Source organism: Ambystoma mexicanum, chromosome 1p (genome assembly GCF_040938575.1).
Source record: "Ambystoma mexicanum isolate Mex_15411 chromosome 1p, UKY_AmexF1_1, whole genome shotgun sequence".
NCBI lineage: Eukaryota > Metazoa > Chordata > Amphibia > Caudata > Ambystomatidae > Ambystoma > Ambystoma mexicanum.
Window position 1 is genome coordinate 1,022,012,660 of NC_090921.1, and position 25,870 is coordinate 1,022,038,529.

The following is a 25,870-nucleotide window of genomic DNA, read 5'->3' on the forward strand; positions in this document are numbered from 1 at the left end:
CCTTATCAGACAAGTCTTAGTTAACACCACTAATTTCCAGACAGAGGTGAGCGCTTAACTATAGATGGCACTCCAATAAGTTAACGAAAAAGGGAGGGAAAAGGGCAGAATGTAGGAAAATACACCACACTAATACTTAGGAACTCTTAAGCAAGGCAGGAAAGTCAAAAGTTACTTGTGAGCCAAAGTCCATCGGTCGGGCCCACTCTTGGAGAGAGCAGGGCACAAATGCACCCAAGATCACACAATGACAACAGGCTTAAAAAGTCTTGCAGGGAGTTCAGAAAGGTTTTAGTTAGGTTTCAGAAAAGTTTAGCCAGGATGTCCCAGGCTAACCCAGGGTCAAAGGTCGAAAGCCGGGGGCTAAATCTACCCCGTACAGTCGGTTGCAAGGGAAGCCAGGCGGAACACGGTACCTTATGTGGAAAGGATCCTCCAGCGGGGGCGGCAGTTCCTGGCAGCGGTTGCAAGTCGTGGCGTCATCCAGAGGAAGAAAAGATCTCGATGTGGAGGAAAGATGAAGGTCGTTGCACTGCCAGGGAAGAAACCAGCCGCAGAGTTTTCCGGTTAAAGGTATTACCCTTTGACTAGCGGTAGTGGTAAAACGTGGTATCCCGGTTGCCGGGGTGCTTGGCACAGGCAAGGCGGCCGCGAGATGCTCCAGGAAGCGAAAAAGGAAGCAGACTGGTTATCCCCACCAGTCGAAGGAAGAAGACTCTCCGGGCTGGAGATCTCCTCTGTCGTTGGGAAAAGTGGTGAGACGGTTCAGCAGGGCTCCACCGGTGGTGTCGTCGTAGCAGGTCGGCTCAGCTTCTCCTTCGTCGGATTCTTAGGTCCTGTGGCGACTTCTCAAGTGCCAGTCCCCAAAGCCCTGCTTTTATGCAGAAAACCCCCATTCACTCAGCCTAGCTGTCACTCAAACATGCCGGCCGGCTCACCACTTGGGCCAATCAGGACGGAGTGCGACTTGAGTTGCCTAGGCAACTCAGTCCAGGGTGCCTAAATCCCCCTCCACCCCTCCTAAGTACCCCAGACAGAGTGGCACCACTTTGGAGGGCTTCTGTGGAGAAGCCCGCCAAAAAGTGAAACAAGGGGCTCAACTTGGGTTGGAGTCACAGAAGAGAACACAAACGCCATTTTAGAATCAAGTTTTGGCAGAAAATACCAACCGGAGAATTAATATTAATTAAATAAACCGGCGGTATGTTCGAGGCTACCGTAAATAATTAAATAAAGATAGTAGCCTAAAACAATGGGAAATCCCATAGGAAAATATTTGCGGTTGAATATAAAAAGTAGTATCCACTGCCACCAGCCAAAACTCGATCAGGGGGGACGGAGACGTGCCCCCTCGACTACAGACCCCGGGGCAATTGAATTGCCCCAGCCAGTACGTCCACAATATGATGGTTTGTACTGGTTCTGTTCAGAATTTAAGACTAGTAAAGTCAATGGTGACTTTACATGCCCTGGGAGAAGGTAGTCAGTCCCAGGGTATGGAGTCTATACTGGGGGGTCACTATGACACCCCTGTGTTACTGCACTGAGGGTGCTGTGTAACACACATGAAGCCCTATGGAGTAAAAGACCCCTTAGCCCATTAAACACATCAAGATTAAAAGAAACACACTCAAATCATGCCCAAGAGTGAGGGTAAAAGAGTCTCACTCTTGGCAGGAGAAAAAAATAAACCCCAAAAATCCAGCAAAGCTGCTGGGGGACTCACTAGGTTAGGAAATTCAGCCTAAACCGAGAATTCTCCCTAACAGATATGGTATCTGACCCTGTGCAGGGAGGGAATGATTCTCTGGTGTTGGGGGGGATTACAGAACGTCTACCTTTTGGCAGCCCATCTGTCCGTGTCAGAGTACGTAGTGTCAGATGCCCCGGTCAGGCAGAGCTCGACCTCCATGAGTGGGAATTGTGCCAGGAAGCCTTACAGATATCTTCAGCCTTTAGGGAACCCCTCAGGTGAATCTGTTTGCTTCCAGTTCCAACAGAAATTGCGAATGGTTCTACTACAGGGAATGTCATTCAGAGGGGCACTGGCGCATGCGTTTGTGGTGGATTGGAAATTTCCATTTATATACGCATTTCTGCTGGTTCACATCATCCCTTCCATTCTTAGGCGTTTGAGGTGGTTTGGGAACACCATGATTTTTATTGCCCTAGATAGGGCCAGGAGTACACTGTACACAGACCTTTCTGACATGGCCATCTGTCCTCATAGTCTTCTTCTATGAAGGGTGTACTTGCCATCTCTGGCTGTATGCCTGGTCCATCAGTCGAGCCTCAGGAAATTCAACCTTCATGCATGGCTGCTGAAAGGCAGAGGTACATGAACTGGGACCTTCCGGAAGGTGTAATGGAGGTTTTACTGTTTGCAAAAGACAGACAACAAAAGCATTATTCTGATGGATTCCTTCCTCCCATAGATTCCACATGTATGATAATCTCCAGCTTCCCTGTCTTCTGAAGCTTTTTGGCCACATGTCAGCTCCACTTGGCGTCGCTACATGCACCTTGCTGGGTATACCGTCTTTTCCAGTATATATAGCGCTGATGAGTCCCATGACCTCAGTTCAATTTTTCATCTCAATTTGTATGCTTCAGGAACGCTACTAAAATGTCCTTTTTATGGGTCTTCCCTAGCCCAGCAAAAAGGCCTCTCGGTTGAAGCCCTGCACAGATTGTGGATGATAGATGAAGGTATTTAATGTGTATGTACTGTTTATGGGAGGAACACGATCACCAGAATTGCAGGTCGTGCCAATCCATGCACCCAAAGGCCCCACGGGAGCATGCCACAAAACTCTTCAACGTTTGCAACCAGGAGGTGCAAAAGGGACGAAAAGAGCACTCCGACAAAATCTCTGGATGTGCAGTGGAGGACTAAAGAGTACCAATCGCCAACTGGGAAGGATAAGAAGAAAAAACACTGCAGGAGGTCTCGCTCCCCAAGCAGCTCCTCTAGGATCCCTTCTGAATCTTCAAAGAAGAGGCGCCACCATTTGTTGGGCTTCTGCCGATTCCACTCCATAGGTACCATAGGTACCATAGGTACTGTTTCTTACCCAATCCTCCAACCCAGGGGAATGGGAAGAATTCAGGCTGAAGATGCACAAAATGTTTGCCAATTCTCCACTGCCTATGGCTTTGGACTTGATGTCCACTGGGCCACCTGTGCTTGGAGAAGCCGGCAGGCTTACACACCTATCGCCTTGGTTCAAGCTCCCCCTGGCGTTAAGTGACCGGTGACAATAGTCATCAGGTGTAGGTTATGCTTATGCCATGTAGCTTACTGATGGTGGAGTCTGATTAGTATGCCACTCTTTCTGACATGGAATTACCTGAATCACGTTATTAAATAATACAAATAAAAACCCATGGCTTCTACAACCTTTCCAGATGGCATTTCCTTAAAAACCCCACCTGTCAATCCACCAAACCTGTGGACCATTTTATTTATTAATTTGTTTTGGTTAAAAATAACCTTTACAAAAAGAATTTAAAAGAAATATAAAAGTACTGCACAGTAAATTGAGCTTTGTAACACAATACAGGCAAAACAATTTACACACAGTACAAAAGTTAAATTAAAATCAGTTGTAAAATGAAACTTAAATCATCGTAATTCAAATTAGAAACAGTCTAATTCCGGACTACTTTCCAAATTTTACCCATCTATCCAGGGTTCACCAACACTTCTTCTTTGAATCAAAATAGAGCAGGCAAATCGAGTACGGAGAAAGAGTCACTAGAGAGCCATGCCCTGCGCACATAAAGAAATGTGTCCATCACTACCTAAAAAACAGTTGTGCGAGTCACACAGCAAAGAGAGGGGTAGTGCCGTACAATCAGCATTGGAATACAGTTTACAAAAATGAATCAAAAAAAGGAACCACAGCAATCTGAAGAGACACCCTGCTTCCATGGAGTATTTGCTACCATAAATTGTCATGATTTACCAGTTCTAAATTAGTAACAAACTTTCTGAAGCATCTTATGCGTTCCGGTCTGAAGGAGGGACACTCGATAGCGAGATGTCTTAATGTTTCAAAGAGTCCACTTGCTTTGCAGAATCTGCACACTGACGAAGCACCCTCCCCTCTTGCCCTGAGGTCTATAATCTCACCAGTCAATAGTACATTAAATCTAAAGTGCATTAATTCATTACAGCACCTTTTGTCTGGAAATTCATTAAGATATGGTTGCAAAATTATTGATGATAGAGCAAAACCTTCTCCATAGTACAGCTCCAATCCACATACTACCAAATCTTTTTGACTTTCTCAGGATTGAAAAGGAGAAGCTCATAGGACACGGCCATCTTTGCCAAAGTTTCCTTGCATTCTGTTTTTAGGTCAACCAGATAGCCAGAGCTGGTGGAAACATTGCGCATCCTAATCCCCATAAGGTCATATAGAGTAGATTTGGGACTAGTGATCACCTTCCTAAATAAGGGCATTCTTCGCCACATTTTCCATGGGAATAATTCCAAGCTCGTAGCGGATGGCTGCGAGCGGACACAGTTTGGTAGGCATCTCAAAACCGACCCCAGTATCCGAGCCTCGTATTTATGTAGTTCACCTCTTGCCCAAGATGGCAAGAGCTCCAGACCATAGCAAAAATGCAGTAAAACCTTACATTTGTAATAACGTAAGGTTGGAAGGAGAAGAGAATTTCCCAAATTTGTTATCTACTTTTTTGAGTTGAGCTATTTGTGAGCCTGCTTTCCCCTCAAGATAATTCCTATAATGTGCTTTTTTCCTGTCTCAAAAGATGGGGAAACCCAGGTAACGAATTAAAGTTCTGGCTGACAGTTTTTCGTGATTCAGAAACCAAGAGTATTTTAATGAGCTAGATTTTGCATGAATCCTCATTACAACAGTCTTTTTGGCATCGATATGTAGAGAGTTAGACTCTGTATAGTCCCTAAAGACAGACAGCAGACGTTGGAGACCCCAAGGCGTATGGTCAAAAAACATGAAGTCATCAGCGTAAACTGTCCAGCTAACCTTCACCCCCTCCACCATAGGTGAGGCAAAAGCAATCTTTTCTAGTACAACACTAGCATCCACCACGTATAAGTCAACGATCGGGGCGCAAATATACACCCTTGGTGGAGAACGTTGGAAGCTTTGATGGAATGGGATAAGGTACCGGCATTATTAAGGCGCACCTGGAGCTTTGACCCCTTGTGAAGATGGTACAGAATAGAAAGAAGGAGAGAGAGTAGTCCATCTAGTTGGAGATTTGACCAGAGTGAATACCTGTCCACAAGATCGAAGGCCATTGTAAGATCTATGGAGGCCACATAGATCGGAAGGCTATTGGCCCGCCAGGCTTTATTTTACAGGATCTTTAATAATATCCCTCCTGCATCGTTCACCACATACTTTCGAAACACACATTGAAATTTGGACAAGATATTTTTTTGTTCAGAGCCAGCAAAGATATTAGAGTCTGCATCCAGGAGTGCAATTGGCCTGTAGTTGCGTAAATGGGTCTATATACGAGACATGCCACGTCTCCGGAATAGACCTTGTCAGCACAAAGTTTTGAAAAAACAAACAGTATTTTGGACCACAGTTCCGCGTTCCCTCTAAAGATAACATTAGCTAAGCCATTTGGCCCCGCTGCTGGGGACGTGGAGGCCTTCAGTATGAGGGATTTGATGTCCTCCCGCAAAATTTCAAAATTCCATGCAGAGTCTTTCACTGAGGCAGATAATTCACTGGCATGACTCGAGGGGGCATATAGACTTATGAAGTGACGCTCCCTCTGAAATTGTGGAGGCACTGTACCTTTTTTAAAAAGCATTACAATTTATCAGATCCCAAAATGTCCTCGACAAGGAGTCTTTCAAGGCAGAAAACATGCTTTCGCCATCTGACTGATAGAGAGAGGGACTGGATTGCAACGATGAACCAAGCAAAAAGTTACAAATATGGTCATACAGCTATATTTATTGATTAAAAAAACTAAAAACTTCTGAGGCCTATCTGCTTAAAGCCCTCAGTGCAGATTATAGACAGGTCATCTTAATATTCCGTCTAAATATTTTGCCTACTGGAGAAATTAAAGTGTGACGGAAACAAATCAGCATTAAAGACAGTAGGTGCAGATACAATTGTGGCTATAAGGAAAAAAGAATCGCTCCAACATCTTAAAAGCGAGTGTCCAAAGTTGAGAAATATGAGGATTTTTTATTTGAAACGATTGTATGAAAAATGTGTCATAATTACGCCACAGGAGTTATGGAAGTCGATTCTCATGACAAAAAACAGGAGGATTCAGACTGTAATCGTACATTTTGTACGATTTCTTAAAACAAACATAACTTTGTAAAACACTTGATTTCATGAATAGTAAGAATTGTATAGTATGAAGATAAACATTATCACATTTTGTAAAGGTTTATTTAAACCAAATACAAATAATTTTAAAAAAAGAGAGAAGCCTGATGTCTCTTGATTTGATTTTTCCATTTATTATTAACCTTTTTATGCAAAACCATTTTTTTACTCTGTGTAATATTCAAGGTTCGGGGGTGCCTAAGTTCTCTTAGTCTATTCTTTTTCAGACGTTTTACTTTAGCATCATATATGTGCATGTGTTTGGGTTTCTCAGTATGAACCCCAGATTGAATCAATGCCTTCTTAACTCTTTAAGTGCCATGGGCTTTCCCTGACAGTGCCAAGGCCTTTTTTGGTGATTTCGGTATGTCCCCATTCAATGACATGTACCTTTTTTGTTACATGAGATATCTCGGCCAAATCTGGCCCCTTTTTCCCCCCACATGTAGGCGGTCGTAACGCCACGCAGAAATCCTAGGTTGCTGTAGGGGGGTGAGAGAAAATAACCATCAAGGGCGAAAACTTTGGATTTTTTCAAAAAATGCCAATAAAATGATGTACAAAGAAGCCTGTAGTGTTTTCCTTGTAAGAGCTAGGAACAAATGGTTTGCTGTGCTGAATTACCCAATTCCCTGGCTTTCAAGAACAGGTTGAGTGGAAACGAAAATAAAAATGATATCAACCGTTTTGTGAGAGGTAGGCGATTTTGGCCATTTTTGCCTATTGGACATGGGTGAACGGAATGGAAGAAAAGGGTAGGAAAGCCGAATTGGAGGACAGAAAGGCATACATTTCTGAAAAGTAGACAAAATTCGAAGTTTAGGAAGGGGTGCTTTGCGCAGGTCAGGCAACAACTAGGTTGGGCAAAATTCCATAGTTTGGGGGAAAAGCGGGAAAATGAAATATGTGGTGGACATGGTTGGCTTGGTACGGCAATGGCTTCTATGAATTTTGAGAAAATCAATGCTCTGCTACATTTCCCCGACTCTTAGGAAATCACACATTTATTGTAGTGTTTCGCAAAACAAGCAATACCACAAGCCAATAACTGAGCCATGGTACACAGGAGCTTATGCTTACGGCCTGAACAGACGTACTTAGCATGTAAAAATCAGGAAAACCAATGTGGTGAGGAACGGCAAGCATACATTTCTTAACAGAGCACAGGCAGACGTTTTCAAGGGTAGGTGATTTGTGCAGGTTACAAAAGTGTATGGTGCCTAAAGCAGCGACTAAATGTAGGGCTTATTTGGGAAATTAAAGGATTGTATGACAAAGGGCACCAGTAAATGGGTCGAAATGTTATGAAAACCACGCAAACCCCACAAATGTCATACTTTCCCACAGGTGTCCCGACGAAAACGGTACCTCACATGTGTCAGTGCAGCTACCTGGGCGCAAAGCGGAAAGCCCAAAACACGGCTAACCCCAAGTCTTTTCCGAGAGCTGAATTTTTGGATTTTTTCAGAAGCGCACACCATACAGATATGGGCCTAGGGTTTCCAAGCCACCAAGGAAAACAGGGAACCCCATGCATTTACGAAAAGAGGACACCCGTGGGAATCAGCAGAGGTCTGACTTGCGCAAATCGGGCCAGGATGTATTATCCAGAAACCCCGGCAAAGTCCGAAATGTGGCGAAAAAAACAATTTCCGCACATTTCCTCTCGGCTCACCCACCGAAACATGCCGCCAACAACACATGGCCTACCTTCCCACGTTCCCACACGCGTCCCGATGAAAACGATACATCACATGTGTGGGTGGACCTACCTGGGCGCAAAGGGGAAAGCCTAAAACACAGGTAACCCCAAGTCTTTTCTTAAAGCTGAATTTCAGGATTTTTCCAGAATCGCACACCATTCAGATATGGGCCTAGGGTGTCCAAGCCACCAAGGAAAACGGGGAACCCCATGCATTTTCGAAAAGAGGACACCCGTGGGAATCCGCGGAGGTCTGACTTGGCAAATCGGCCCAGAATTTATTACCCAGAACACCCGGCAAAGTCCAAATTTGGGGGCCTGTTCACACTTTCCTGGTGGCCTCCCTCCTCCCCCAATTGGATGGGGGGGCCACCTCATGTATTCCTGCCATGGGGTGCCCCCATTTCCACTTGGGGTGGGGGGAGAGGGCCACCCCCTTTTATGTAAAATAAATCACTGGTGGCCCTCCACCCCCACCCAAATCTCCCTTTGTTTTTTTTACATTATTGTTTTTCAATTTGCCCCCTTCTCTGGTGGCAGATGATCAGCCCTCTGCCCCAAGGGTTATCCATATATGTGCCCCCATGCTTTGGGGGCTGGGGGGAGAGGCTTGCTTACTGTAAGTAGCCCTCACCTCCCCCCGCTTTCAACACAAATCCCTGGTGGTCTAGTGGGCATTGCTGGGCATTGATCGAGCGCTCTGCGCCTGTACCGAGCCCAGCAATGCTTTCACAAAAGGTCTCGTTGGAAAGGGGAAAATCTCCCCTTTCCAACGACACCACCCTCAATCTCCGGCTTGAAATACAGCACTCACCTTCTCTCTTTCACCGCGGCAGCCCAAACTGGCTGCTGCAGTGAAATTACTTTCACTTTCACGTCGGCATGCATTACGCACGCCGATGTGAAATTGAAGGTAATCCAGCCCCTGGGCAGTGAGGAGGGACCTCCCCCTCACATAAACAGGGGGTTGGATTACAGTTTTGTGTGATCCCTGCTTTGCAGCGATCACACAGAACACAGTACCTAAAAGGATGAGCTATCTCTTCCTTGGCAACCTGGAGGTAATTCCAATGACGAGATACCTCGTCCTTGGCACTTAAGGGGTTAATTGTAGAATTGAATTTATGTAATAACCAAATGTGTCATGAGTATAGAGAGTCCACTTCTTCCCCAGATTCATGGTTGAAAACTCTGACACAAACACAGCATTTAATTTGCATACATTGTCCTTGTGCCATGCAATTTGTGTGTGGGCTAAGTTGACTGTCAAAGAAAAGGGATAAATCCCTGATGTTCTTTTACCCCAATCTCCTTCAAACATTAGTTCCAACATTTTGTGATCACTACAGTCATGACGCTCAAGAGTAAAAGACTGAACAAGAACCATCAATGGTTTCGAGAGAAAAACATAATCTGTAGTAGATGAAACAATTCTGTTCATCCAGGTGGACGGATCACTCAGGGAACTTAACTGGTCATTTGCAAAGAGAAGTCCCCATGCTTCAAAAAAATTCAGCCACTGTTGCCCCTGTAGAGTCTTACGAGAACCTCCTGAAGGGCCACCCTCTATGATGTGTTTCGGAGGCCCAGGTAAAGAGCCACAGTGCTTACTCGTCACATTACCTACTAGCTTGCCTAGGTATTTTGGCATTTAAATTGCTGGCACCCACTGTGAGAAGATTCTGAAACAACTCATGACATTCTTCAAAAAGGCAATTCAGTATAGCCAAGGAAGCAATCCGGTATGTATTGTGATTCCAATGAACATTCATGACTACAAATGACTTATGTCTTTGCACTATATTAAACTGCAACAGTTCTGCTAGGCACCATTTAAACAAGTGGAAAACCTTAATAACGGTCAGATTTATGTCCGTTCTGATGGCTTTGACAAGACCTCCAGAAAGACTCCCTAGAATACCCTTTGTACCAAATTCTCAATAAACAGTATATCCATCAAGGACATAGGGGGAAGTTAGACACGTTTTTTTGAAGACACACAACCGAAAACATTGTTGGAACCGTACAAATAGTTGCAGAATATTTAAGAGACCAAGGACCTCTGGTGTTCCATGACACCAGGGAGAAACCTATGGCCTGTCTAAAGGCTAGGTTTCAGCCCCTGGAGCAGTGACATAGATAGATTTACATACATTTTGGGCCAGCCACCGGAGGCTGGGATGACTCAAGTCACCCCTAGCCCCTCCGGCAGCCCGCCCGACCTCCCTGGGAGTCATCCACAGCCCCCTTACTCACTATAACCCACAGGAGATTTCTCTATCCGTCGGTTTAGGAAACCTGCACTATAATTGCAGCTATTTTATGCAAATGTATTGAAAGACTCCACCTCCTGCAATACTGCCTCATAGACTTTGCGAGAATGAAAGATAATCCGCACAAAATGAAAACGGTCGGGATGTATGAAGTCAACTAGCTTTAAATCTCCAGAAGATATTAAGCTCAGGCGTGGAATCTCATTGAACAAAGCAAGGATTCTCCAGCTATTGAGGGACGAGTTGCTACCGTAGGCAAACGCAAAGCTTAACAGGACACTAGGATCATCGGGAAAGTGAGGGGATCTCAACTGTAGATCTTCGAAATGATTGTAGTGATTAAGATTGTTGGAACACACCTTCGTCCCCGGTTTTGCCCCCCACACCACCCGGTTGTCTCCAGTAACAACACCCAAGTTAGACGCAACACCCCCCCGGCAGTTCTGACCGGGTTTGGCCCTTTAGTCCCCTACTTGTGAATTTATGGGTAAGCTGTTAACAGGTACTGATAATGTCCCAGATTCAAAATTAGATCCCTCCTTAATCGGCTTTGGATTCTTGGCTAACCGGTTGATCAAAGAGGGCAAATCTAGTGAGGGAATCTGTAGTAGATTGAGCAGGGAATTATGGACCAAAGAGTCCAGGTCGCATTGTTAGGCTGTTCAGTTCCCTTAGGGAACACTGCAAAATATTTAGGACTACAGGTGTTAGCAGTAAACCCACTTGGTAGCAGTCTGTACCACCCAGATTTACCTGGTAGCTGTGGCTGAGCAGCCAGACTTCTCTCAAGAAGAGTTAGGCAGTATGCAAAGTATACACAATAGGCACTCAGACACACCAATACAAGCAAACACTGACCAGAGCTTTGGTATCAAAGTATATAATTATTTATGTAAAAACACACTGTTTGAAACACTCCAGCACTCTTGTTGTAAAATATTCTAAACACAGTTACTATTGTAATATATACACTCCTTTTTCCTTATCAGATAAGTCTCAGTAAAACACCACTTATTTTCATACAGAGGTGAGCGCTTAACTAGATGGCACTCCAATAAGTTTGTGAGAAAGGAAGGGAAAAAGACAGAATATGGAAAGGTACACCACTCTAAGATTTAGGAACACTGTTAGCAAGGCAGAAGAGCAAAAGTCACTGGTGAGCCAAAGTCCAAAGGCTGGGCCCACTCTTGGAGAGAGCAGAGCACAAATGCGCCAAGATCACACAGTTACACTAGGCTTAGAAAGTCTTGCAGAGAGTTCAAAAAGAGTTTAGAGAGGCTTAGGAAAGTTTAGCCAGGGTGTCCCAGGCTAACCCAGGTTCGAAAGCCGGGGGTTAAATCTACCCGGTACATTCGGTAGCAAGGGAAGCCTGGCGGGACACAGTACCTTAAGTGGGAAGGATCCTCCAGCGTAGGCAGTTGTTCCTGTCAGTGGGTGCAAGTCGCGTCGTCGTCCAGGGGAAGAGAAGATCTCGACTTGGAGGAAAGATGAAGGTCGTTGCACTGCCAGGGAAGAAACCAGCCGCAGAGTTTTCCGGTTAATGGTGGTACCTTTGTTCGCGGTCGTGGTAAAACATGGTATCCCGGTTGCCGGGGTGCTTGGCACAGGCAAGGCGGCCACGAGGTACGTCGGGAAGGCGAAAAGACGGTGAAACTGGTTATCCCCACCAGTCAAAGTAAGAAGACTCTCCGGCGGGAGATCTCCTCTGTCGTTGGGAAAAGTGGTGAGACGGTCCAGCAGGGCTCCACCGGTGGTGGCCTCGTGGCAGGTCGGCTCAGCTTCTCCCTCGTCGGATTCTTAGGTCCTGTGGCGACTTCTGAAGTTCCAGTCCCCAAAGCCCTGCTTTTATGCAGAAAACCCCCATTCACTCAGCCTAGCTGTCACTCAAACATGCTAAGTGGTGAGCCGGCCGGCTCACCACTTGGGCCAATCAGGACGGAGTGCGACTTGAGTTGCCTAGGCAACTCAGTCCAGGGTGCCTAAATCCCCCTCCACCCCTCCTAAGTACCCCAGACAGAGTGGCACCACTTTGGAGGGCTTCTGTGGAGAAGCCCGCCAAAAAGTGGAACAAAGGGCTCAACTTGGGTTGGAGTCACAGAAGAGAACACAAACGCCATTTTAGAATCAAGTTTTGGCAAAAAATACCAACCGGAGAATTAATATTAATTAAATAAACCGGCGGTATGTTTGAGGCTACCGTAAATAATTAAATAAAGATAGTAGCCTAAAACAATGGGAAATCCCATAGGAAAATATTTGCGGTTGAATATAAAAAGTAGTATCCACTGCCACCAGCCAAAACTCGATCAGGGGGGACGGAGACGTGCCCCCTCGACTACAGACCCCGGGGCAATTGAATTGCCCCAGCCAGTACGTCCACAATATGATGGTTTGTACTGGTTCTGTTCAGAATTTAAGACTAGTAAAGTCAATGGTGACTTTACATGCCCTGGGAGAAGGTAGTCAGTCCCAGGGTATGGAGTCTATACTGGGGGGTCACTATGACACCCCTGTGTTACTGCACTGAGGGTGCTGTGTAACACACATCACAAAAACACATGAAGCCCTACGCAGTAAAAGACCCCATAGCCCATTAAACACATCTAGATTCAAAGAAACACACTCAAATCATGCCCAAGAGTGAGGGTAAAAGAGTCTCACTCTTGGCAGGAGAAAAAAATAAACCCCAAAAATCCAGCAAAGCTGCTGAGGGACTCACTAGGTTAGGAAATTCAGCCTAAACAGAGAATTCTCCCTAACACGCATCCTGGGGGGACATTTTCCCGGGCAGGAGGAGAACTATCACTCCAAAGAGAGGGAGTAATCGCCAGTTGACCACCGCCCTTATTTCTCCAGAGATTCCCTTGGCACCCACACGTGGGATACTTCGGGATTCGATTGGTGTATCGGGCAGCAGAATAACCTAATTCTCAATTTCCAAAGTTGCCTGATTGTCTGGATCCTTGGATCTAGGACCCAAGGCAGGCTGACAATCAGTCGGGATCCCAGGGCTACCACCACCCACGATGTAGGCTCCCTGTTAGTCATGTTAGCACAAAGAGAGATCGGGCTGATGCCTCTTCCACAACCAGTAGGGTTTTTTTATTAAAAAGGTTGTAAACCCTTGACCCCTTACTGACTCTTGGGGGTGCACTGACATGCAATTTATTTCCACTTGAGATCTTATTAAGCATATTATTCTTTTTGTTTTTATAAGCTCCTTTGTGTGACATTGCAGCGGAGAGTGTGTTGGGTACATTTGAGGCCCTTGCAGAAAGCCCCTTCAAACAAAAGCCGCATGGAAATAATGAGGAAAAGCCGGTGGTGCTTTTTCCATGGTGCATATGTATGGCGAGCACTGAACACAGGAATACCACCAAAAGAGGTGCTCTGCATTGTTTTACCGCCATTTAAATCTTCTGAAAATTACCTACATGCAGAACTGCACCACTTTTGCTGTTCTGTTTTCTAAATACTAAAGCTGCACACATGACATCCAAGACGGCTTTGCAGTTTGCTCTTGATTTAATTTTAAAACATCACAAAGTTGTGCCCTTCGTGGAAACCCACCCTGGCATGTTTTATTTTTGCTGAGTACCATGAAGTGAGGCAACACATTTCCAGAACAGTTTATGTACCGGGAAATCACTTGAAAGGCAAAGAATTTGGTTTTCCACTTAACACAGTTTGTGTTTTCTTTTGCTATAAACCATTGCGCACAAACTGCAGTAAAGGGAAGAAATAACGCAGTGTTTCATTTTACCCATATCAATTTCAAAGTAATGCTTGGCAGTATATCTCCCTGTGTCCAGAAACTGACCGTATCTGTAAAAGCCCACCAGAAGGTTCATTGAAGTGAAACTATGTTCTGCAAAAAACACATTTGTAATTTGTCATAAAAGAAAAATGAACCCACGTGTAAAACAGTGCTTTTGCAACTCAGGAGAATGCCATTTGAAAGTCAAATGCAATTACAGCCTGTGCTCACACAGAAATGGGATTAAATATGTGGGGATGGGGCGTTTGCTCTCAAATGTTCATTATATTAATTCCCAAAAAGCAATTGCTTGGCTTCAAAGGGCGTCATGGAAACCCTTTGTTCAGACTGACCCAGGGGAATACAATTTGGCTGTGGGGTGTATTAAGATGGATTTCTGAACTCTGACCTGGAGGGGCAGAGATTCAGAAGGCCAGCCTAGTTTCTTGGAACAGGGTAACCTCTGGACAAGCCAGACCAATCAGGGTAGCAATGGCGGCGGTCAAGACTAAGTCTCAAGAGGGGTGAGGGTGACTGAAAGACCTCAATGAGCACACAAAGCAAGGACAATTACAAATTACTCCAGACAGGTGTTATATTAAAAATAGACACATTTATTACAGGGCCTTTGTAACATCGACCATAGCAAAGAATCACAATAATACTAAAGTAAACCAACACATCACAATCAATACAATATATATACAAGACGGAAGGGCCTAAGGAGTTATGAGCACGTAATATGTAGACCACCTAAATGGGGAGGAAAACAGGCAGTGCAAATAATCATTTAGTCCCAGTTCGACATCATAATTTCACCTAACTAGGAGGAAGTCCGAGCCCTACGAAGAGAGGAGCCTTATGCTCAATAGTACATGCACGCGCTTTTGCCAATGGACAAAAATGGGGCCTCTTCGAGGGTTTCTGACTGTTCAGGAAGGTGGATGAAGCGATGAAGAACAGGTCCCCACTACTCGAGCAAGACCTCCACTTGAGGGCGGAGGCAGGGTGAGAGTGCGGGACAGATGCACTATTTCACAACAGAGGTGGAAGAGAAGTGGGTTCCTGCACTAGGGGCCACTGGTTGGGGTATGGACTACTCACCGGTCCCCGATGCATGTAGACCCAGACTTCGCCAGTTCAGTTCACGTTGCTGGCAGGTTCAGATGCGATGATCAGGACGTCTCGACACCGTGTAGATTCCGCGGTAGCAGGATGCAGGGGCGAGGGTGTCCCAAATGCAGCGAACGTGCACAGGTTGTTACCACAGCAGAGCAACACGCCCACCGCGTTTACTCTGGTCCGGGCGCACTCGTCTCACTTCAGACCTGGGAATGCCAAGTGTACAATATTCGGTGTGAGGGTGCCCTGGACACAGAGCTAGCAGTAGGCCAAGTTTCGAGGGCTTCCCCGAAACGGCGGCAGTGACAGAGCAAACGTCCTGTGTAAGCTGGTCAGCCCACTGGTTGGCCCAGGGACACTTCCGAAGAGGCTTACTTGCAGGGTTTGGTGAAGGTGCCAGGAATAGTTGATCCAACTATTCCAATGGGTCGAAGCGCCTTCGCAAGCCTTCTAGGACGATCAGATGCAGAGGGGTCTCGCAGGACGACAGCGGTTCAGGGTGCCTAACCTTCAGCGGGTCACCAGCGGTTCCTTGACTCGGCTTCTTGTTGCAGGATACTTGGCTCCTTATCCCTCGTTCGGTGTGAACTCAGGAGATCGACCTGGTAGTGGTGTTTTCAGCCTCCTCTTATCCAAAGTTCCCTTTGCGCCAAAATGGAGAGGACCCAATGGGAGACCTGCTCACAAACACACCATACATGGACCAATCACGGACCACGGTGGTTCCAGGCATTCAGGACACTCCAGACTCTCTGGCACCCAGGATGTGTATTGGGAACAGACATCCCAGCCCACATCCTGGAGGCACATACACAAGGCATGCAGAAGCCCGTGAAAGCGTTGGGTTTCGCGGGAATGTGCATGACCAAATAAGGACTGACCCGGGTTGGCTCGACCTGGGGAAGGTGAAGGGGCAAGATGGCTAAAGGACAGGACAAAGAACCTCGTGGCATGGCCATTTTGGAGCCAGGCCACTTATTTGTGCCAAACGCAGTAAGCGTGGATAACATGGCGAAAAAGGGTTCAAAACACAAGAGAAACGATAGCTGCCACCATAGCTGCCACCAGTCCTGTCCGTGACACACTTTCACAGTTCATAATAAGTCCAGCGAGAGTTTCTAGGGCCTTTGGCATGACTAGAGACCCAAGAGCGCGGTAAAGTAAGTTACAGTGCACTCTTGTTTCATGTTGCAAAAAAGCTGCAACATGAGGAAAGGACTAAGGGAAACAAAGTCTCCCAGTACTGACTGTCTTAAGGGCATGTCAGTTTCCCAATAAGAATTGAGCGAAAGCCCAGAGGAGTGCGGCGGAAGGCTGCGCTTCTCTGGCAAAGTCTAGATCAGGGTGTAAAACGGCAGCAAAAAGTTTGGGGGTTGACACATGGAGGGAAAATGACATACAATCATGAAATCTTTCCTAACAGGGGGTTGCCACACATGTGACTAATCCAGCCCACAACTTTTTATATTAAGACATTTCTCCCAATGCCCTGAATAAGCAGTAATGTTATATTATGCCAGCATTTTATGTGAGTTACTGACAAGCCCGAAGAGACTGCGCAAATGTTCCTAGCACCTGGGAAACTGGAATAGCAGGAAAAATGCATTTCTGGGTATATGTCTGTATCAATGATACAGACATAAAACGTGATGAAAATATGTGAAATAATGGTGGGCATATGTGTAGCTATTTGCAGAATTTTAAATATAGTGTTTCTCCTAAAAATGGCGAAATTGTGCCTAAAGGCGATGCTACCTAGCACAGAGTTGGCGATCGGACGGTCCGATTCCATGTGAAATATGGAATCTGCATATCTGTTTTTTATGATGGAGACTAGTATAGATTTGAAGTTTTACTCCATAACTTTTTTTTGTAAAAAGTAACTTTCTGAAACAAAGGAAGTCATAAATGCACACACATAAAATTATGTCATTTCCCCTGAACCAATCAACTCAGTGGGAGGAGGGAATACCAGGAGCTGGGCCTATCCCAGCAGAGGGGTAATTCCAGAGTACTCCCCCAAGTTGTAAAATTTGATGTCACTCTGGCTATATAAGCGGGAGACAGGGAGACGCAAGAGATATTTAAAGATTGAAAAACTCAAAAACCAGGTCCAGAGGCAGCCGATCCCATAAAGGCAGAACCATCCCTCCAGATCCAGCCATACCCAAGCATCCAGGGAGAAAGGAGGAAAGGCAGCTGATCACATTTAGGAGAGCCCAGTGACTTTGACCTTGCCCAGCTGTTCCCATCCAGGAGAGCCCCGCTGTCCCAGTGACCAGATCCTTGGCCCCACTGTCCAGAGACCTCGCTGGCTGTCCAAGTGACCAAACTCAAGCTTATCTTGTAAGAATCATATCACCTAGTACCCAAAAACTGCATATCCCACTCTTTTAACCTTGCATTCTATTCAAATCCTATTAATATCCCATACAAAATCCCAAATTGCCAGTATCATCTATTCACCTTTCCTTAGAATAATCTGTTAGTCCATATCGGTTAGCGTATTCCTTTTCTAATTATTTCAGTTATTCTGTGTAAGTCCTTACTACCATTTGAAATTAATTAATTCCCCTATAAGGAGGGAAGTAGTGCAAGCTGGTTAAAAAACAAAACTAACCCTCTTTCACGCAGTGCCTTTCCTTAATAATAGTCATTAAAATATAGCCTCAGTAGAGCCTGTCATTGTGCATCGAAAACCGAATTTCCCCATGTATTGTGCTTTTCTCTAAATTCCGATTTGCCTTTTTTCCCATAAAAACCTAAACATAATCCTATTAAGAATACTCCCTTTCCCTCAGAATCCTGTCTGTTATATCCTTTTGTTTCTCATCCAAAAACAGATTTACATTTTGGCGGCTAAGCGCCATTTCTTAGCTGCTTGTCATTTTAAAGCCTGTGTAAAATAAGAGTTGCAATTCTGCCGCGTGTGTTTCTTCTGCATTGTTTTCCTTTCAAAATCGATTTTCTTACCTGTGTCATGTTGCTTTGGTGCCCTGCTCAGTAGTCTGTAAGCTCCTTGTCTCTTAAGTGCTGCTACACGAATTTCTGTCATAGCTATCCTACCACAATTGGGAACTGAGATACAAGTAGCAAGTAAAATCAGAGAAGGTTTTCATTTTCTTCTTTGGCCTCCTATCTTGGGAGTGTTGGACTAAATATACAATCTGATGTTTCCCTCTTCTTTCCGACTCCTTGCCACTGCTTTCCATCCACAAAGAATTTAGTCAGCAGGTGTTTGGGGGAAGTGTTGCAGGGGGAGTGCTATCTGTTAATTTGAAGAGAAGTAATTTTGTTTCTGTTTCTATTAAAGGTTATGTATCTTATGTTAGGAGTGTGAAGTAACTGTATTGGGGGATTTCTGCAGGTATACTGCCACACAGTGGTGGCTGCTGCCCTAATTTTGATTTGCTTGATTTTCTTTGAATTCTAAAAATTAATAAATATTTGTTACACAACGGCCTAGTTCATAGTCCATTGCAACACAGGGTATTTGTTAAGGTGGGTGTGAGACGGGTTGGGTGCCGCCTTAAAGTAGAACCAGCGAATCAATAAAGATAAAAGGTGTTTTTAGTGTGCGCCACATTCATTGTCAGTGGAAAGAGTCCCTGGCTGGCTTGTGCCGTGTTCTAAAACCGTTACAAGTGTATCAGAGGCTGAACAGAATTCGGAGGAATCCACTCCATCAGAATTTAAGTCATCCTCCAAAGCTTGAGAGGCCATGTCGTCGCCCCCTAATAAAGTTTCTCCAAGTTTTGCGTGAGGGTCTATTAGTCCCTTTCTCGTGCTGCTGAAAGGCTGTTTTTTTTATTTTTCCCTTTTTTAGCGAAGGGTAGCTTTGAGGAAAGGGTTCCATCAATGCAACTCTCAGAACTCCTTTCCATCACCCCCAAGGAAGCATTATCATTAGATAGATTTGGTGTTGACCGAGGAAACGCATCTGTGGAGTTAGAGGACAATACAGATGCTCCACCCAATCAGGGAGGCAGGGTACCTATACTACATTTGGAAGGCCAGGCCTGGCAAAGCTGCATGAGCAGAGACCCCCGACAGTCTGCACTTCAAGAAGTACAGACAGAATTGAGCTGAGGCAAATTGTATGGTCAGATAGTTCATTAAACATTTTCAAGTCAGAACTCGAGCCCACCACACCCTCCCCTACAACTCACGGGCCTCTAGTCACCTGGTCCGAGTGCACTTGATCCTCATCCTCATTTGGAAGATCATGTTCGGAGAGGGCCAACAGTGTAATTTTGCCCTCAGAAGAAAAGATGAGTCATGTCTCCCTATAGGGATCCCACTGCCACCTGTGGTGCTCAATTACTGAGCGACTGGGACACATTAATCGGGGGGGGGGGCAGAAGGTCCCCCTCAACCGCCCCCAGCGAGGTAGAATCTGAAACGGGGGGAGGAGAGGAAGGCAGGGGCATGGTTAGAGCCACCCTCATTGTGATTTTAACCAGAGTAAACACTAGGGGGGCAGAGAGAATGTCATCAAACATCCCTCTGCCTCCAAAATCGCTTGTGCTAGAGCGTAATATCCGCTTCATGGTACATTAAAGAGCAGCATATCAGCACCACCCCTAATGACAAAACCTCAACAAAGTTACTAATGCCGAGGTTAGAGAGCGTTCCGGCTCAACAACACACTCACTCCACAAAAACCTCAATCACATCAGTTTGTTCAACACTGTATCACTGTTACTGCCGTGTGAACAAAATGTTGCCTCCTCTTAGCACTGGAGATTATATCGGCTCAAGGGCACTAAGCTGACAGTCACCGCTTGCGTACAAGAAGATAAAGTAGAAGTCCAAAGTCTACAAAAAAAACTGTATTTATGTTGTAGCAAGATCACAGGCCGGAGCGGTTCAAAGGCGTAAAGCCCTCAGTCACCGCCTGGCTTGTAAAAACTGTGTGTGCACTGCCTGAAACTGAGCAAACAGCTGAAGCTGCATCCACAAACACCGGGGTCCAAAGCGGCTCAAAAGCACTATGCCCGCAGTCGCTGCCCGCCCCGATGCAAAGAACAGGAATCAGAAAGGCGAGTAAACTTTGTTACTATGACACTGCAAGTAACAAACGCCAGAACGGTTCAAAGGCACAGGCCTGCAGTCACCGCCCGGCTACAATAGCATTAATAGTTGATTCATTAACACAGCCAGTATCCCAGAGTAGCCTGTGAAGCACAGACACAAGCAAGTCCACAAGACACTTCACGAAGAAAAGTCTCTCTTTGTGTACACAGACGTGTTTTGTACAGGCCGTGCGCAAAACAAGTGCTCAATGTGTATTGAAATTCAGTATAGTTCTATAGATCCGTAATTCGATTCCTGGAAGGTAAATGAGAGGCCTTGACCTCATGCGAACCAGAAGGTGGCAGGCGTCATGACAAGGAGTCCTTGCGGAGTCAAACCAGGATAAAGGGCAGTACTGAAAAAAAATATATATCTTACTTGACGGAGCAGTAATGTAGGCGGCAGTGAGCATGCCGCTAGGCCGCACAGTAAAGTTAGATAACTAAAGTTGACTACATGGGATGTGGGCTGCAGACGTGCTCAGACTGCTCCGAATGCTGTCGATGATCCAACTCGCCCAACTCCTGGTGTCCATGTTATCATGCATTGGTTGGTTTAGTGCCCCTCTGTCGCCTCAGACTGGCCCTTATCTTAGAAACCATTCAATCACAGTGGAAGCAGTCTACAGACTCATGGGATGAGAGGATGCTCACCGAGGCCTTTCATGTCACCCTCAAATGGTGGACTCTCCTGGAGCATATCGGGGGGCAGCATCAAGAGCAAACAGCTTTGCTGGTCATCACATCAGTGTACTGGAGTTGCATGTGCTGCTTCTAGCCTTCAAGGCTTTTTTCTACCTATGTCCAGGGCATGGTGGGCAAAGAAAAAGGGTGACACAAAGTCTTGTATGCACAACATCTACGTCTGAGCAGTATACACCTACCTGGTGTGACGACAACTTGGTGGACGCTCTGAACAGAGAATGTAGCACAACCCATGAATTGGAACTTGATCAAGCCCAAGGGGGACTTTTTTTTTATAAAATGTAATGCAAATTGTGCACTGTAAAGAATATTTATTCAGCAACACTGGTCAAAACTATTAGCCGCATAGTGAAGTAACTCATCAAACTGGCCCACATTGGCCAAGAAAGTGGCCCCCTTTGACCTAAAAACTGGCACACACCAACATTTTGCATTTTTGGTTTGGCCATGGACCTATTGACTTAAAAGCCAGTCCGAGCCTGTCTCAAACGCCTGGGGGCGGGGGGGGGGGGGCATTTTCATTTTTATGGGGACATAATTTTTTCTATGCTCCTCCTCACCTGCCTCCCGCATCACTTGAGCCCCTGGGTGATTACTAATCTGCGACCAAAGTGCTGCCATCTTGAAGCTGTGAAACACTCGTATGGCCCAGACATATTTGGTATCCATTCTCCTTCACCCGTCAGCACAACCACTGATCTGTCCTAGACCTCCCTCTGGGCTGCTGACCCTGCAGAGCAGTCAGGTTTATCATCACAACCCTAGGTCCTATGCCCTGGAAGCTTGCTACCCTAAAGTATCAAATTAGACACCTGAAACTTCTAGACAGTTGTATACAAATCTTAGTGGCAGTAGTAGCTGATCATGCCGTTCAGCATACGTTAAGAAATGGCATGGGGTCACTATTTGTGATCACAAAGCCTTCAATCGATGTTTGCAGCTCTTCATCAAATTCTTCTCCACATCCTTAATCTTGCAGAATTAGGCCTGTGGCAAACGCCATTTAAGTGCGTTTGTAGACTATTAGAAGTAAAGTCTACACTTCTCCCTGTTGCACTTGTCAAACAGTTCCTCAATGGCCTACTAAGGTGATTTCCCCCAATTCTTCACACGCCTCCCACATGGAAGTTAAACACCATCCTGACTAGGCTCACGAAGAGACCTTTGAGCCCTTGCACAGGGTTGTGATATTTTTTGCAAGGCGAGTCAGTATATCCAACTTTCAATGGATTGCTTTTCTCCCCCAGAATCCTCATCTTGTAGACATCCATCATCCAGCTCTGCTGTTCGGAAACCTTTTGACAGGGGGTTGTAGTGGACCTCGACTCGGCCGTCGATTCGTCTTGTCTGGCTCTCGATACGCCCCATGCTTCAGTTCCTCACTTTTTGGACAGAAGCAACACGCCACAGAACTTTCTGAGAGGGGATGGATATAGGAGGGTCAATGAGGAATCTGCAGGAGAAGAATCCATAGAAAGAGCATTACGGTGAGTAATTTCTCGTTCAATGGATTGCTTTTCTCCTGCAGATTCCTCATCTTGATGGACTCCCCAAGCAGTTAGAGTAACAGAGGAGGGCAGAAAGATTTAAATAAGTAGATTCTGTAGAACCACCCTACCAAACCGTGCATCAGCTCCCCGTGCAACATCCAAGGCATAGTGCTTGGTGAATGTATGTAAGGATGACCATGTGTCTGCCCAACATATGCCACTAACAGGAACCCCTCTTTGGAGCGCTGTAGAGGGCAAACTCACTCTGGTTGAGTGAGCCCTGATGCCCGCTGGAAGCTCCCTGCCTGCCGATTGGTAACACTTGGATATGCACAAAACAATCCAACCTAACAGTCTGTTTTGTTATGGCAAGACCTTTTCGAGACAAAGAATGGACCACAAACAATTAGTCTGACCTCTACTCGGATGAGCGAGCAACATCGAAGCTTAACACTCTTGGGGTCAAGGCGGTAGAACCGCTATTCCTCTTTCGAGGGATGTGGAGGAGGGTAAAAGACAGGCAAAATGATAAAACTGGGACAGGTGAAACTTAGAAACCACCTCAGGAAGGAACCTGGGCCTGACTTTGAGAGAGACTTTCTCACGTAAGAACTTTATGAAGGGAGGTTTACAGCACAAAGCTTGCTGCTTGCTAACCCTCCGGGGAGATGTGATTGCCACCAAAAAGGCTGTTTTAAGGGATAACAGCCGTAAAGAACATGATTCTATAGGCTCAAATGGAGCTGCCATCAAATAGGTCAAAACCAGTTTAAGATCCCAATCTGGGCCAACAAAGGGGGTTGGCATAAACTTATTGAGAAAGCCCTTCAGGAATTGGGCCATGACCGGATATCTATCAAGATGAGGAATCTGCTGGAGAAGAATCCATTAAAAGATCATAAGTGACTAATTTATCCTTGTCAGCTAGTGCTTCATATACTGTCTTTTAGAAAACAAATGTACTCTGCACACTTACCCCCAGTTTCAGAGCATCACTTCGAGTCAGTTACACTCCCAGCTTTCTCCATGGAGAGTAATAGTCTTGCTGAATGAAATGGCCATCCATACCCTGGATGTGGGGCTATCACTAAGATATTGCATCCAGTGCACAACTTCCTTGAAAACAGAGCAGCATTTTGTTGCCTTTGATCCATTGTCGAAGGGTATGGTCTTATAAAAGCATGGACTTTACTGATTGATCTCCTCCTGCATCATCGTTTGCCATAGCAGAAGGAGACCTTTCCTGGCAAAACAGGCCAGTCGACATGGGAGTAGGCGGCTACAGCTCGCTTCCAATCTGGAGTCCTCATCCAGGACATATGCCACACAGCTCTGTGGAAGTGCTACCACACATTCTCGGAATAATACTGTTTGTACTCGGGTGCAAAGACTGGATCTGCAGTAGGACAATATGTTCTACAGCACCTCTTTTGATAAAGTGAGACTTTTCCTGTTGTTTTTGTTTAATATTGTCTTGGATAGTCACTCTTGATTAAGACCTGTTTTCATGAATTATATTATTCGAAGCATGTGAATCTATAACAGCATCCAATTATGAAGAACCACTGTTAAATGCAAGTCATATCTTTAAAATCAGTAACAGCTCGGTATTTTTTTATTTTGCATTGCCGTTTATTTACTCTTGCCAAGGGATAGGATGTTTTTAAAGATCTTTTCATCTTGAGTTTTTCCTGAACTTCTGACATTAGTCATGGTTCTTCCATTCTACTTTGAAGCTTATAAATAAAAGTATACTTGGTGGGTAAAGAGTAAGAATTTATTTGAGCAAGCACTCTGAAGCACATTCTCACAAATAAAGGGATATTTCAATCTAGAATATCGGCACGTGTTAAAATATTTTCCTGAAACATGTGAAAAGGCTACCATATACCTATAAGGGAAAAATACCAGAGTACAGGATGTGAACAGGGAATAGTAGCGATACTGACATTGAAAGCTGGCTGTGAAGGGCTTAATGAAGGACAATGGTCTGCACCATCTGTACGACCTGTTGGAATCGAAGAGCTCTCTTACCTTGCTGCTGTATCTAGTAGCAAGTGAGAGTTTGTAACTATTATGATCGAGGTATGAATCTTGAGAGGCTGCTGGGAACTTGTTTTCACTCACTTGCACAAATATCACTTAGCTGCATTCTTACCCATAGTTGTTTTTTTGTTTTTTGTTTTAAACGTGTTAATTTATTTCATTTTCTGATGTTGGGTTGTTATGCACCCTTTAGGTATTTCTAAGTCTTTGGAACCAGTTACTGGACAGCTGAGCAACACAATCACTGCCAAGCTGACAGCCGTGGAGGGGCAGTTGAAGGAAAGTGTAAGCAAGATGGTGAAATCAAAGGTAAAAATAAATCTGTAAAAAGTGAGGTGCTACATTGCTGAAGTAAGTGGCGATAGAGAGAGAAGATATTTCAAATTGACTGCAAAGCCTATTTTAAGGAGGTCCAGTAACCTGTTTGATTGAACTAGTTGTGAGGACAAAGCTAAAATAGTTGAACCATTGGCGTGTGCTGTAGAGTGAGATATCTAAAAGATCATAAGGGAGAAAAGCAAAGTAAGGACAAACCTAAAGCTGAGGGAGTGTGCTGGGGAAAGAAGTATCTGAAAAGAGGATTGTCTGACAAAGTACATGCTGAATGCTGATAGGGGACTGGGGATAATGGGGAGAAGGACAGGAATGCTAGAGTACATGGTTTTTATTGGCTTTTAAGGGGATTCAAATAAATTACAGAATGTCATGATTTTATAGGCTATCGGTTCACATCAATACCTTTGCCAAGACCTGCCAGGAACATTTAAATTGCTGTAGCCTCAGCAGTAAAAACTGCAGCTGTCCTAAATGGCCACCAGCAAACCAATCTTTTCTTTTTGATGCATTGTGGGTAGGAGATGGATGTAACATAGAGATACAGTGCAAAATAAAGAAACATGGGGAAGGATCATGCAAGGTGGGAGTACAGAATGGGAGCATCAAGAGAGAGGCTACATAGAGTTGAGGGAAACAGAGGATGTTGATAGGGATGGTCATAGACGAGGAAGGAGGCAAATGTATCTTTTTTTTTATTATGCAGCGCCCTACCTAGTAAGTATGTTCTCTACTTCTCTCTATTACAGCTAGCCAGTAGTCTGTCAAAGAACAAATGCAGAAAGAGTTCAGGACTTTATTAAATGACAATGCCTGGGGCAGCTGGTACTATCAGACAACCCTTTAACACTCTTGAGTCAGAATTTCTAATTTGTAGATTCTGGGGCCTCTTGCGGGCCCCTCCACATTTTGCTTTCTACCTGGTCTCTTTTTGTTACTTGATAACTTTTTGGTGTTCAGAGGGCCTCCCCCCCCCCCCCCCACCCGCCCCTGCCATTACATGCCTTA

The 25,870-nt window shown here is 45.2% G+C and overlaps 1 protein-coding gene across 3 annotated transcripts in view; it reads left to right on the plus strand.

Annotated features, from left to right (window-relative positions):
- The window catches only part of EDC4 (enhancer of mRNA decapping 4), a 2,544,921-nt gene that overhangs the window by 2,027,161 nt on the left and 491,890 nt on the right, over window positions 1-25,870 (plus strand). For all 3 annotated transcript variants that reach the window (XM_069603831.1, XM_069603839.1, XM_069603847.1), the window contains one exon: window positions 24,723-24,838. In XM_069603831.1, the coding sequence (XP_069459932.1) occupies window positions 24,723-24,838 (116 nt within the window). The remainder of the gene's footprint in view (window positions 1-24,722; window positions 24,839-25,870) is intronic.